The 13,299-nt window shown below is 45.9% G+C and overlaps 1 protein-coding gene across 4 annotated transcripts in view; it reads left to right on the top strand.

Moving 5' to 3' along the window:
• The window catches only part of RTN1 (reticulon 1), a 381,779-nt gene that overhangs the window by 281,849 nt on the left and 86,631 nt on the right, over positions 1–13,299 (top strand). For all 4 annotated transcript variants that reach the window (XM_034993216.1, XM_034993215.1, XM_034993217.1 and 1 more), the window contains 2 exons: positions 2,406–3,179; positions 11,104–11,856. In XM_034993216.1, coding sequence (XP_034849107.1) covers positions 2,406–3,179; positions 11,104–11,856 — 1,527 coding nt within the window. The remainder of the gene's footprint in view (positions 1–2,405; positions 3,180–11,103; positions 11,857–13,299) is intronic.

A 13,299-nucleotide genomic window follows, 5' to 3' on the forward strand; every position in this document is an offset into this window, starting at 1 on the left:
GTGTCCCCTTGTCACCTAGGCCTAACACAATCCAACATAGCTCCCAGCCCCTTGTAGACGCACCAAACAAAGGTCACCTGCAGGCAGTGAGGTTGCAATTGATTTGCATAATGTAAAAAAAAAATCTGCCCATCTGTAAAATCCTGCCCCCATCTGCACCTTTTCTTTTCTTTTTTTTAAATTTTATTTTGGTAAGTTATGTTAGTCACCATACAATACATCATTGGTTTTTGATGTGGTGATCCACGATCCATTGTTTTCATGTAACACCCAGTGCTCCATGCAGTACGTGCCCTCCTTAATACCCATCACCGGGCTAACCAATCCCCCCTCCCCCCTCCCCTCTAAAACCCTGTTTGTTTCTCAGAGTCCAGAGTCTCTCATGGTTCATCTCTCCGTCCGATTTCCCCCCCTTCATTTTTCCCTTCCTTCTCCTAATGTCCTCCATGCTATTCCTTATGTTCCACAAATAAGTGAAACCATAGGATAATTGACTTTCTCTGCTTGACTTATTTCACTTAGCATAATCTCCACCAGTCCCATCCATGTTGATGTAAAAGTTGGGTATTCATCCTTTCTGATGGCTGAGTGATATTCCATTGTATATATGGACCACATCTTCTTTATCCATTCATCTGTTGAAGGGCATCTCGGCTCTTTTCCACAGTTTGGCTATTGCGGACATTGCTGCTATGAACATTGGGGTGCATATGGCCCTTCTTTTCACTACATCTATGTCTTTGGGGTAAATACCCAGTAGCGCAATTGCTGGGTCATAGGGTAACTCTATTTTTAATTTTCTGAGGCACCTCCACACTTTTTTCTGAAGTGGCTGTACCAACTTGCATTCCGACCAACAGTGTAAGAGGGTTCCCCTTTCTCCACAACCTCTCCAACATTTGTTGTTTCTTGCCTTGTCCATTTTTGCCATTCTAACTGGTGTAAGGTGGTATCTCAGTGTGGTTTTGATTTGAATTTCCCTGATGGCTAATGATGATGAACGTTTTTTCATGTGTCTGTTAGCCATTTGTATGTCTTCTTTGGAGAAGTGTCAAAATTCCTTTGAAGAAAACTTCACAAACTGATTTAAGGAGTTGCAGAGGGTGTTAGGGCATGTTTACTGACTTTGAAACTTCTTGGGTTTGAATCTTGGCTGGGATGTCCTTGTCTGTAAAATGTGGCTAATGATAGCACCCATCTTCTAGGATTGCTTTGATGATTAAGTGAGTAAATATTAATTAAAAGCTTGGAACTATCTCTGATGCATGGCAAACACGCAGATATTAGCTATTAATATTACTATATTACTGCTACTACTTTTTTTTTTTTTTACTTTTATGGATTGATGCCCTGGAATATTCTTTGAGTGTGTCCTAAGGGCTTCGTGTGTGTTTGTGTGTGTGTATGTGTGTGATGGGTTGAGAGTGTGGGGCTTAGTTTATAAAAGAGTTTTGAGAATTAGGTAAAATCCCACTGCTTAACACAAGATAAAGCCTCAATAAATGTTAGTTTTTTTCCCCCTCTGGCAGCATTTTATAGCAAAGAAAAATTATAGAGGGTTCTCCTCTTCTTCTTGCTATTAGTGAATTTTGGGGCTGGTTTATGAGTAGAATAAAGGCCAAGTGAAAACATTGCATAGACTCAAACTTTAGAAACTTGTTTTGCCCTTAACACCACCAGTGGAACCAAGAAATTCCCAGTGGGTCATTTTGAATATCCCTGGAAGGTAGAAAATGGGCAGTAGGTGGGTGAATGAGGAGGAAAACAAAATGAGGAGAAAACTGCAGAAATAGGGAAGCGCTCATTGAAGTGATACCACTTTGGGATGAGGCCACTGGAAAACTAGGAGTCCCTTTAGCTGAGGACCTTTAAAAAGAGAAGGGACAGCATCCGTCCAGGTGAAGCAGGTGTCCCTGACTGAAAGGGCCAGGCCAGAGGGTCTCTTGAGGCCTTTCCCAGCTCTCTGAGTCTCCAAGAGCAGCCCCTCTCCCCACTCGGCTATCCCATTTTTGCATCTACAAACCTGAATTAGCCTGCCTTTCCAGCTATATTTAAAGAGTCATTAATACTTGAGATACAAAGAGGGCCTCTGCTGAAAAATACCAAGAAGGACCAAGTCACTGTACATTGAGATAGTAGATTTTGAAACATCAGCTTTCTACTCCGCTGGGATCTGTTCCCAACTACTCATGTGGGCCTGTGTGCTCTGCCACCAGGAAAACACCAGTGCCCTGGGCTGGGAGGGAGACAAGGAAAACGAACATGAGTGTGCTCTGAGGGAACTCCCAGGGCTTCAGGGGAAAGGAAGCCGTGTCTCCACAGGACGGGGGTGGGTGGGGGGTTAGGCAGGAGAGGGAACCGAAGCCAGGCGCCCACTCACTGTCTGCTCCTGCTTTGATTCATAGGTACGGCAGATGTCTCCAGGGCCATGGATCATACCTTTTCAACAGCATCAAAAGATGGGGAAGGATCGTGTTACACGTCTCTGATTTCCAACATCTGTTACCCACCTCGGGAGGATTCTACGTATTTCACGGGAATTCTTCAGAAGGAAAATGGCCAAGTCACCACTTCTGATAGCCCTGAGGAGTTGAGTACCCCCGGGCCCTCCTTAGCAGATGTGCCTGGGACGGAGCCTCGTGGCTTATTTAGTTCTGATTCGGGAATTGAGATGACTCCGGCAGAGTCCACTGAAGTGAACAAGATCTTAGCAGACCCCCTGGACCAGATGAAAGCAGAAGCCTATAAATACATTGACATAACCAGGCCAGAGGAGGTGAAATATCGGGAGCAATGTCACCCCACGTTGGAAGAGAAAGGCTCAGACTTTAAGAATAAGGACACTGATATCTCAACAAAATCTGAGGAGGCCCGTGAACCGGAGAAACCAGTTCCTGTGGAGGGAAAAATCCTCAAGGACCATTTATTTGAAGAATCAACGTTTGCACCCTACATAGATGATCTCTCTGAAGAACAGCACAGGGCTCCTCTAATCACTGCCCCTGTCAAAATCACGCTGACTGAAATCGAGCCTTCTGTTGAAACCACGACCCAAGAGAAGACCCCCGAGAAGCAAGGTATCTGTCTGAAACCAAGTCCTGACACAGTCCCCACGGTCACCGTCTCAGAACCTGAAGATGACAGCCCGGGGTCCGTCACGCCCCCGTCTTCCGGGACAGGTAAGGGATCCAGTCGGTGTTCCCTGCCTTGGGAAAACTCAGGATATGGAGATCTGAATATTAAAGGAACGCGAATCTGTATTCAAAATATTTTACTATAGGGTCCCTTTAAGGCTCAGTTTAACTGGATTTAATTAACATACAACTTTTTCAGTCTTGTGCTCATGGCACTAAGGTTGAGATCTGGGATTTCCCTGGAAGTCCTGTCAGATTTGTCTTGTAAAGTGTTTCTTTCTTCATTTGAGGGGAGAGGTAAGGATGACACACTGGAACAGGGAAATCCTCATGTGGCTCCACCATTCAGAGCAGAGAGGGAGGTGGTGTCTGCTTCTAGTTAGCTTCCCACATGGACTTCCGGGTCCTTGGAGGCGTCACAGAGAGAGCACCGTGCCTGTCCTCCCCAGACCAGCTGGGCCACTGGGAACAGGGCATTGCTCATTCCTCGTCCCAGCTCCAAGCCTGTACAATGAAGGGGGGCTGGGGTGCACTTCAGAGTCTTTAGGGGGATATGGGCAGTGAGAGGAAACCTAAAAAAAAAAAAAGGATACTCTTCTTCCTTCAACCTCAGCAGGGTCATTTTTTGTCTTTTTACTTTGTTGAAGTTCTGCATACAGTTTTATTTTTTAAACTTAGAGGATTTATTTCATTAGAATAAAAAAGTTCAGAATTCACTAAGCTCTGATCTTTGTCAACTTGAAAATTCTCCTACTGTGACCCAAGGCAGGGTGTTAAACCGTATATCCTCTCAAATTCAAAGGATTCTCCTGTACCCAGGTGACAGGCCAGAATGGTAACAGGAGGGTCCCCACCCCACCCTGTACCACCCCATCCTGGGTGGCAAAAGTGAAGCCTTTGCATGTCTACCTCTTTTCAACGTTCATGAGGCATCAGGATGGAGAGGACAATGAGAGGTCCTTGGATCTTCCCCAGCCTCTAGTGGCTGGCATTCTTTTTATAAGTTTTTTTTTTTTTAAGATTTTATTTATTTATTTGACAGAGAGAGAGATAGCGAGAGCAGGAACACAAGCAGGGGGAATGGGAGAGGGAGAAGCAGGCTTCTTGCCAAGCAGGGAGCCTGATGTGGGACTCGATCCCAGGACCCTGGGATCATGACCTGAGCCGAAGGCAGATGCTTAACGACTGAGCCACCCAGGTGCCCAGTGGCTGGCATTCTTACCCTACTCAAAAGTGATTTACAAACCTTTCTGATTTACAAAAAAAAAAAAAATGATTTTCAGTAGTCAGGTGCAAGAGCTTTTACTGAAGTCTTAAAACAGATCGAAAGCCTATTAGGAGTGCTTGCTCTAAATCCTGATAATGCAGTAAGTCCAGTGTTAGGACTCAATGGAAGTGCTTCCTGTCCTGTTTCCCTAAATATTTTAGCATCAATTCCTCCCCTTCTCCAACCTGATCTTAGACTCATTCAACTATAAAAACTCCAAGCGTCGTAAAGATCCACTGCACCGTGTCACTGATTTTCAAATTCATCCATTCGTTCAACAAACATGTTCTACATACATTCTTTTGGTCAGGCACTCTACTAGGTACTGGTGAGGCTGGAACTGAAAAAACAAACAAACAAACAAACAAATAAAAACAGTTTCTGCCTTCCAGTGGAACAGATGACCAAGGAGATAGTCACACTCCTGTGTATTTGTGTTCTGAGAGAGGGAAACATAGAGTGCAGACGAGCACTGGGAGTCCAGCAGCTCCCAGGTGAATGGAGCAGAAGGAAATAACCAGGTGAGGAGGAGGGGGGGCCTTCTCGCCCGAGGAGGTTCAAGGACAAGGAGGTATGAGGCCACAGTGAATTTCTATGTGATGTGAATTGAGATTTGGGTAGTGACAACAAATAAGGAAACTGAGGCTCCAGATGGATTAGATGTGACTTGTCTCAGATTACAACATGAAGTAGCAACATATCTGAGTCCTGAAGCCTCCTTGTGGTCTTTGTGATAATGCATTGTAAAACCCTTCTGTTCTTCAATGACATAAAGATACTGATGCTCTGAAGATGGAAGCTATATCATCGGCTCTGTTTTGCCAAGCTGTGGGGTTGTCTGGTGGTCATTTTTAGAAGAACTCAGGCAGTCTTCAGGAAGAGTGAAATGCCCTAGCACATACAGGTCCATTTACATGGCACATGCCTCATGTAAAAATTACAGTTTGCAGACCTGATGAGAAAGACTTGCTATGATACAGGGCTTAGGAATTATTAAGACATTTCCTTTTGTCTTTTCTCAGTAGCTATAGCCCATTAAGGTTTTAGAGCAGCTTCAAGATAAGAAGAAGACAGATCTGACTGACATGATCTTGGAGTTTTATGACCTTGGGTTGTGCACTTAACAGCATTGGATTAGGGCAATGGTTTTTTCTGCAGTTGCTCCAAATAAACATTCTAAGCAAAGTTTATTCAAGAGAGAGAAAGTCCCCAGACCCAGTAAGTCCTTCGCTCCTGCAAAGTTCTCTCCCGTGTTCAGCTCCTCTCTCCACACACGCCTCACATCATAACACCTGAGTCAAATGACAACAGATAAGAATAAAATTAGCAGGAAAGATAGGAGGAATTAGCTTGTCACTGAGGCCTTTCTCCTTGTTCTTTTTATCCTAAGAGGTTACCCTAGCTCCCTGCCCATCTTGTGAGCCCCTGGAACTCTCAGGTGACACTCGGATAATAATAATAATGATCCTAATGATCTAATTCTAGTAATTCTAATTATGTGAATTATGAATCAGGAGAAATTCTCATTTAGAACAATTTTAGCCACAGACCCTGAAGCTTAAGCAAGGAGTCTAATATATTTCCTTCAATTCCAGTAGATTACTCCATTTTGTAATTTTCTCCAAAGTACTGAACTATTTTCATCATGTTAAATAATATACTCTGAGATACAGAGGCAAAAATTCTTACAGCTTACATACTGGAAGTTTCTTCTCAGCCAAGATCAATCATGAATACAAGTGAAGCACCCTAGGAAAATATGCTCAGTGTCCTGACACATGCCAGACCACTGGCCCACTGGCACCATGTTGTTTCTGACACAACTCCTAGGACTATGTTAGGACGGTCATGGATGTTCTTCCAGGTATTAGCCTCAGAGAGGACAGTAATCGAGAGGTCATTATTAAACTACTCCAGCTTCCCTTAGTAAGAAATAAGCAATAAGAAGTAAATCAATTTCATAGCATCTGAAATTTCACAGTCTGATTCCTCTAAGGAGTGATAGAGTGTTGGGTGTGAAGGGGTCAAGGATGGCCTCTCTGAGGAGGTGTCATGTGATCTGAGATTTGAATGAGGAGAAGGAGCTTACATTCAAAGGAAGGGGTAAAAAGGGGACCCCAGGTACAGAGGAAAGCAAGCGCACAGGCCCCAAGGCTGTGTTATTTGGGAACTGAAAGATGGTGCAAAGAAGTGTTAACTTTAAAAATAAATATTTTGCCAGCAAACATTGGTTTATTCAGGAATAGCAGAGCATTACAATTCAGGACATGCTATCTATGGTAAAACCATAGGCATGTCCAACAGAGGAGAGGAACATTGTTTTATGAATAAGACCAAGGAAGTTGGGAGGGGCTGTTTTGAATGAAAGTCCATTGGAGAAAAGCAAGAGTTCAGGCTGATGATGGTTCCTCATTGGCTGAGTTGCAGAGGGAATCAGCTTTTCCTAGAAGATTCATATACCTCTTTTTCTTTTGGGGCCTGTAAGTGATCATTCCTTCCTGTGGATGATTCTGTTGGGGTCTGTAATTGACAGTTCTTCCTGTAATTGGCATCGAGTGGTATAGCGCCCCCCTTCTAGCCTCCCGGCTCTACATTAGCGAGGTTTCCCTTTATTAATTTTTATAGGAGCAAAGGACAAGTATGGCATAGAACAGAGTTGCAGAGGTGGGCAGGGCCCAGATTGTTCAGGGATTCACATGCTAGGATGAAGATTTTGGATTTTGTTCCAAATGCAATAGGAAACCACTGGAGGGTTTTAATCTGGGAATTGGCATTCATTCATTCATTCATGCATTCATCCCTTCACTTAACAGGTGTGTGTTGACGATTTTCTCCATGCTAGGCATTGTCCCGTCACCACACTGGGGATACAGTGCTGAAACCTAGCAAGATTTCTGTCTGCATGGAGCTTGCATTCTTACTGGGAACACTTACACACAAATAAATAAATGTGTAATATCAGGTATTTATAATGGTATTGAAGAAAAATAAAGCAAGACACAGTGTAAGAGAGTGATGGGGGTGGTTGTGAGGAAAGGCTTCTCCCTGCTGAGGGCTCTGGACCGAGACCTGACTGGGGGCTGGGGGAGCAGAGACCTGAAGCAGCAAACCATGTAGACCATGTAGCTACCTGAGGAAGAAGGGCCAGGCTGAGGGGACAGCCAGTGCAGAGGCCCGGAGCCGGGAATGTTGCAAGGTCAATGTGGCCAGAGTGGGGAGAAGGAAGGAAAGAGGGGCAGGATCAGATGTGTGTTTTCAAGTGATCCCTCTGGATGATGAGTGAAGAATGAGCCAGGAGCAAAGGGGAGACGGGGATGGCAGCACCATTCACAACTGCACAGTGGCCTCTGCAGCTTGGCAAACTGGCCCATGTTCACCTTGCCTTTTATCCTTCTAAATTATGTCGTCTAATTATTGTCAGCAGCAAACACATCTCCCCAGGCAGGGCAGTTCTAACCTTCTCAGTTTTTATAATCTGTTCAAGTATTTTTGCTGACTGTTACTAGCTTTGCTGTGTTAGTCATGCCACAGAATAACCAGTATCTTAGCCAGAGGCCCATAAATTTTAAAACTGAGTGTACAGAAACTTCTATTTTGTTCTAGTTTTTTCCCCGATTCCTCTTAGCACTTTGTTAAACTTTTGGTTCCCGTTAAGAACGAAGGACAACATCTATTAATTTCTACTGAGAAGCTTTTAACTCATAATAAGGATGGATTCTTTTCACCTGCCCAAGATGAAATACATCAGGCCCTTCCATCCCACATCCCCCAGCTATCTGATGCCATCCTTATTCTTGAGTAAATGAAGCAAGATCCTTGAGCCTTTTCTGAGTGCTCTACCTCAATGGTTTTCAACTGGAGGTAGGGTTGCCAAATAAAATACTAATATTTCATGGGACATACACTTAAAAAAATTCAGAGTTTAGCAGAGATTCAAATGTAACTGGATGTCCTCTATTTTTATTTACCAAGTCTGCCAACCCTAACTACAGGTGACTATTAGAATTACCCTTGGAGGGGTGCCTGGGTGGTCCAGTTGGTTAAGCATCTGCCTTCGGCTCAGGTCATGATCCCAGGGTCCTGGAATTGAGCCCCTTGACCAGCTCCCTGCTCCATGGGGAGCCTGCTTCTCCCTCTCCCTCGGCCTGCCATTCCCCCGCTTGTGCTCTCTCTCTCTCTCAAATAAATAAATAAAATCTTTAAAAAAAAATTACCCTTGGAGTTACAAAATACAGATGGCTAGGCCCCTTCAGACTTACTTCAACTAAGGCAAAATTTCTAAGCCATACACATGATTAAGAACCACTGTTCTAAAGATTTGAGCTAGTCCTTACGTCAGCCAGACCCTGCACTAGGTGCTGGAGATACAACCGTGAACAAAAGATGTTGGCTGCCCTTTGCCCTCCTAGGGCTTCCAGTCTGGGGTCAGAGAAAGTGGGGAAGGCTGAAAAGCCAGATGTTAATCAAATCCTCACATAAACAAATATAAAGCCTCTCAGGGCTCCTAGTTGTAGAAAATGAGTGGACACTAGCCAGTCTCCTGGTCCACATAGCACTAGGCCAGCTTGCACACAGGGCAGGCAGCCTTGCGGGGCTACTTGTAGCCCTCTGAGCCCCAGGCCCTGCGTGCCCGCTTGCTGGTCTCCTAGGAATGCTGTACAACAGGACTTTGGTCAGACCCTTTGGGCACCTTTGTGATACCTAGAAATCATTGCAGGTCCCACCTCCAGGCCTCTGCACTATGGGTTCCCTTTGTTTGGCATGCTTTTTCCTCTGATTATCATCATGAGTCACTCTCTTGAATCCCCAAGTGTTGAATATAGGTTACCTACTCAGTGAGGTCTATCTTGGCTACCCTACTTAAAATTACAGATTCAGGGGCGCCTGGGTAGCTCAGTCGGTTAATCATCTGCCTTTGGTTCAGGTCAGGATCCCAGGGTCCTGGGATCAAGCCCTTCATCCTTCTTGCTCAGCAGGAAGCCTGCTTCTCCCTCTCCCTCTGCCTGCTGCTTCCCCTGCTTGTGCGCTCTCTCTCTCTCAAATAAATAAATAAAATCATTAAAAAAAAATAAAATTGCAGATTCATCCCCACCCTCTCCCAGCCTTCCTGATCCCTTCACCCTACTCTACTTTTTTTCACAGCACTTAACATCTTACCTACTATATACTTTACTCATTTACTATATATAATTATGGATTGTGTTCTCCTCCCACTAGAATATAAGCAGAGATTTTGTTACATCTTTCATTCACTAAATATGTCCCAAATGCCTAGAAGAGAGCCTAACACATAGTACGTTCTCAATAAATAATAGATGAATGAGACGAACCATGAGAGACGATGGACTCTGAAAAACAAACTGAGGGTTCTAGAGGGGAGGGGGGTGGGAGGATGGGTTAGCCTGGTGGTGGGTATTGAGGAGGGCACATTCTGCGTGGAGCACAGGGTGTTATGCACAAACAATGAATCATGGAACACTACATCTAAAACTAATGATGTAATGTATGGGGATTAACATAAGAATAATAAAAAAATAATAGATGAATGAATGCTGTATGGATAAAGGATAAAATCAGTTCTGCTTTATAAAGAATTAGACAAATCGGAAATGTTTTGTCCATTGGGGTTCTCCCAACAGATTACCTAGCCATAGTCTGCTCCCCTCACCCCCCAAATCAGTGACCTCAAAGCTTCGGAGAAATGACAAGTATTTCTTGCTTATAAAAGGGCCGGAGACCACTGTCTGGAATATTCTGAAATGAGGCCCTCCTGTACGGCAAGGGAAAAACCAAGCTCCCAAAAACTGTCGTCATGGTGATCCCAGGTGGTCTCATCTAAGGGAGAGAAATATCAGCAAGATTGCTGGTGAAGTTTTCCGGCCATCTGGATAAACATCAGGCAGAAGGCAGGCATTCACCCAGGGGATTGGGGGTGACTCTTGGGTTTTGTTCTTCTCAAGAAGGGAAGAGAGGAAAATGAATGATAGTGGGCTCCATCGTTAGAAGCCCAGGGGCATTGTGCATTATGGTCATCTTCACAGCCTGCTCAGTAAAACTGGCAAAAATTTTCTCTTATATTGCTCTACTTTGTTACACTTTCCACTGAAAAAGAGTAAAGGTATTGATTCTTATGGGAAATGTAAAGCTCAGATATCAAATTGTATATAAGGATCCAGACTAAGCTTTCTTTGTCTTACTGAAGGAGGGAACATGAAAAGCAATGGGTAAGGAGTAATGGATGATTTTTCAGATTTGTTGATATTGGTGGGCCAAAATAGAGAGTTCTGTACATCAGATTACCTGATGAAATCTGTGAACCTGGAAAACTTCCCTGAGAGAATGAATCAGAAATTAAAACTGTGACTTCTAGAATCTTTGCCACACTGAAATAGAAAAACCAACTGAGGGACTGTTGCTAAGAAAGTGCTTTGTCATTTTTTTAAGTAGCTAGATGAAGATAGATAGGTATGTAAAACACTGATTAATTGGGCCATAACAGTAATTAGCCTTTTCCTTCAGGTGGCCTGCCTTTTCAGCATAGCCCTGGAAACAGGCTATTTTTGTGCTAATGAGATATGTGTTTCTCAAGCAACAAGAAAACATCTCCCCTAATGGAATTTTGTTTTATTTCTTCTCTCTGTGTCCATCTGTCTGTCCGTGTGTGTGCCTCTCTGGCTCTTTGTTCGCTTTGTGGGACGACAGAACCATCTGCTGCAGAATCCCAGGGGAAATGCAGCATCTCCGAGGATGAGCTGATCACTGCCATTAAAGAAGCAAAGGGGTTATCCTATGAAACAACGGAGAGCCCACGGCTGGCGGGCCAGGTGCCCAGCAGGCCCGAGGCCAAGGCCAGGTCCGGGCTGCCGACCATCCCCAGCCCCCTGGACCACGAGGCCAGCAGCGCGGAGTCGGGCGACTCGGAGATCGAGCTGGTGTCCGAGGACCCCCTGGCCGCCGAGGACGCGCTGCCCTCGGGCTACGTGACCTTCGGCCACGTGGGCGGCCCGCCGCCGTCGCCGGCCTCGCCGTCCATCCAGTACAGCATCCTGAGGGAGGAGCGCGAGGCCGAGCTGGACAGCGAGCTCATCATCGAGTCGTGCGACGCGTCGTCCGCCTCGGAGGAGAGCCCCAAGCGGGAGCAGGACTCGCCCCCGATGAAGCCAGGCGCCCTGGACGCCATCCGGGAGGAGCCGGGCGCCCGGGCCGAGGAGGGCGCAGCCAGCCGCCAGGGCCGGGCCGACCCCGGCCCCTTCCTCAAGTTCCCCGCGGCACCCCCCCACACCGGCCCCGAGCTGCCCTCAGGGGACGGAGCCCCGGCGCCGCCCGCGGGGCCCACCGCCCAGGGGACACCTGCCGAAGCCGCGAGTTCCAGCCAAAGCCCGGCGGCCACGCACGGCGCGGAGCCGCGAGGTCTTGGCGTCGCCCCCCCTCCGCTGTTCCTCAGTAAGCAACAAGGTAAAGTGACAGCTTTCTCCACTGCAGCACCTTGGCTGCCGAGTGCTCCCTGGGCGCTCTGAAGTGTTCCGCAGAGGGGCGGTTCAGGCCCGGCCCTGTTGCCCTGTCCTGGCTGGTCCAGCAGTGGACAGAGAACAACCAGGGGAGGATGGGGAGAGGCAGATTCGCAGCCGGGACTTCGGCGGCAGAGTGTGGTGCTCCACGCGGCAGCGCTGGGCCGGCTGAAGCCCCGCGTCCCCAGTCATGAGCACTTGTGTGTACGCTCCGAGATCTCTTGGAGGGAGTGAATGCGTCCTTCCTTTCGTCCCTGGGTTGGATTTCCTCACCTGGGAAGGGATGGTTGCTCATTTCCGTCTTCCCATCCCTCAGTGATGGGGAGTGGCTCCATCCCTGTAGGGGCTGGAACCCACCATAGTCAGCACATCCATTTCACAAGCCAAACTGGGTCTTACCTGGGCCACATGGACCTTAGCACCTTCCTTTCTCTTACCCAAGGGACAAGGGATTTGGACCTTGGTAAGTCCAAATGTTTTTGTGTCCTGGCCAGTCAGGAAAGACAGGGACCAAAGTTAATTCCGGAATTTTTCTTGTTCTTCAGCAAGACCTAAGTTAATTTTTAAAGTCAAGCATAATTTAAGAATGATTTTAATTTGGCCATTCTACTTTTCCTACGAGAAGTCTTGAGTTGAAGTCTTCAAATGAAGGAGAAAAGGAAGGTGTTATTTTATCTTAGACATTGTATGTGATGAATGTGTAGCATTCTTCTTTCCAAATCATCTACCACACCTCACTGCAACTGGATTACGGACTTCAGGAAAGGAAGCAAAGAGTCAGTGAATAAATTAGGCCCTGTGCAGTCTAGTTCATGGGCTACATTGAGTGAAGGGAGGGAAGGTCTTCAGCTCCTGGGTGGAGAACACTCAGGTAGAACTTCAAAACACCAAAGCACAACTTTATTCAAAGTCCCCTCCCACTGATCTCCTCTGCTTTTGCTTCTTTCAAGTATTTTGCCTTTGGGGGATAAGTGATTTCAAGGATATACCCTCCTTCCTGTGTATATGCTAATAACGTCAGTGATATTGTTAGCAATTAAAGTGTTTCATATAAAAATAGAGGGCAGATCTTTCCCATTGTAGATTGGAGGCCAGCTTCTAAATTCTTTAACACATTGGAACAGGAGAACCGAGAGGGATGTGATGAAAAGATAACCCTGCTGTGTGGTTGCTTGGTGGTTTAGACACGTGGCATCATGTAGCGTCCCGTAGAATTGACTCTTGATTTCCCAAATAACTCTTCCCTGAGAGTTTAAAGTGTATTTAGTGCGTGCAATCGTGAGGATATTTGATGACAGATTTAGCAGTGGGAAGGTGTGTTTGTTAGGTAAAGATTAAAACCAATTTTGGATTCTTTTGCTTCCAGTCTGACTATGATGGGGAAGGACCC

Source organism: Mirounga leonina, unplaced genomic scaffold (genome assembly GCF_011800145.1).
Source record: "Mirounga leonina isolate KUSES-001 unplaced genomic scaffold, KU_Mleo_1.0 Mir_82, whole genome shotgun sequence".
Lineage (NCBI taxonomy): Eukaryota > Metazoa > Chordata > Mammalia > Carnivora > Phocidae > Mirounga > Mirounga leonina.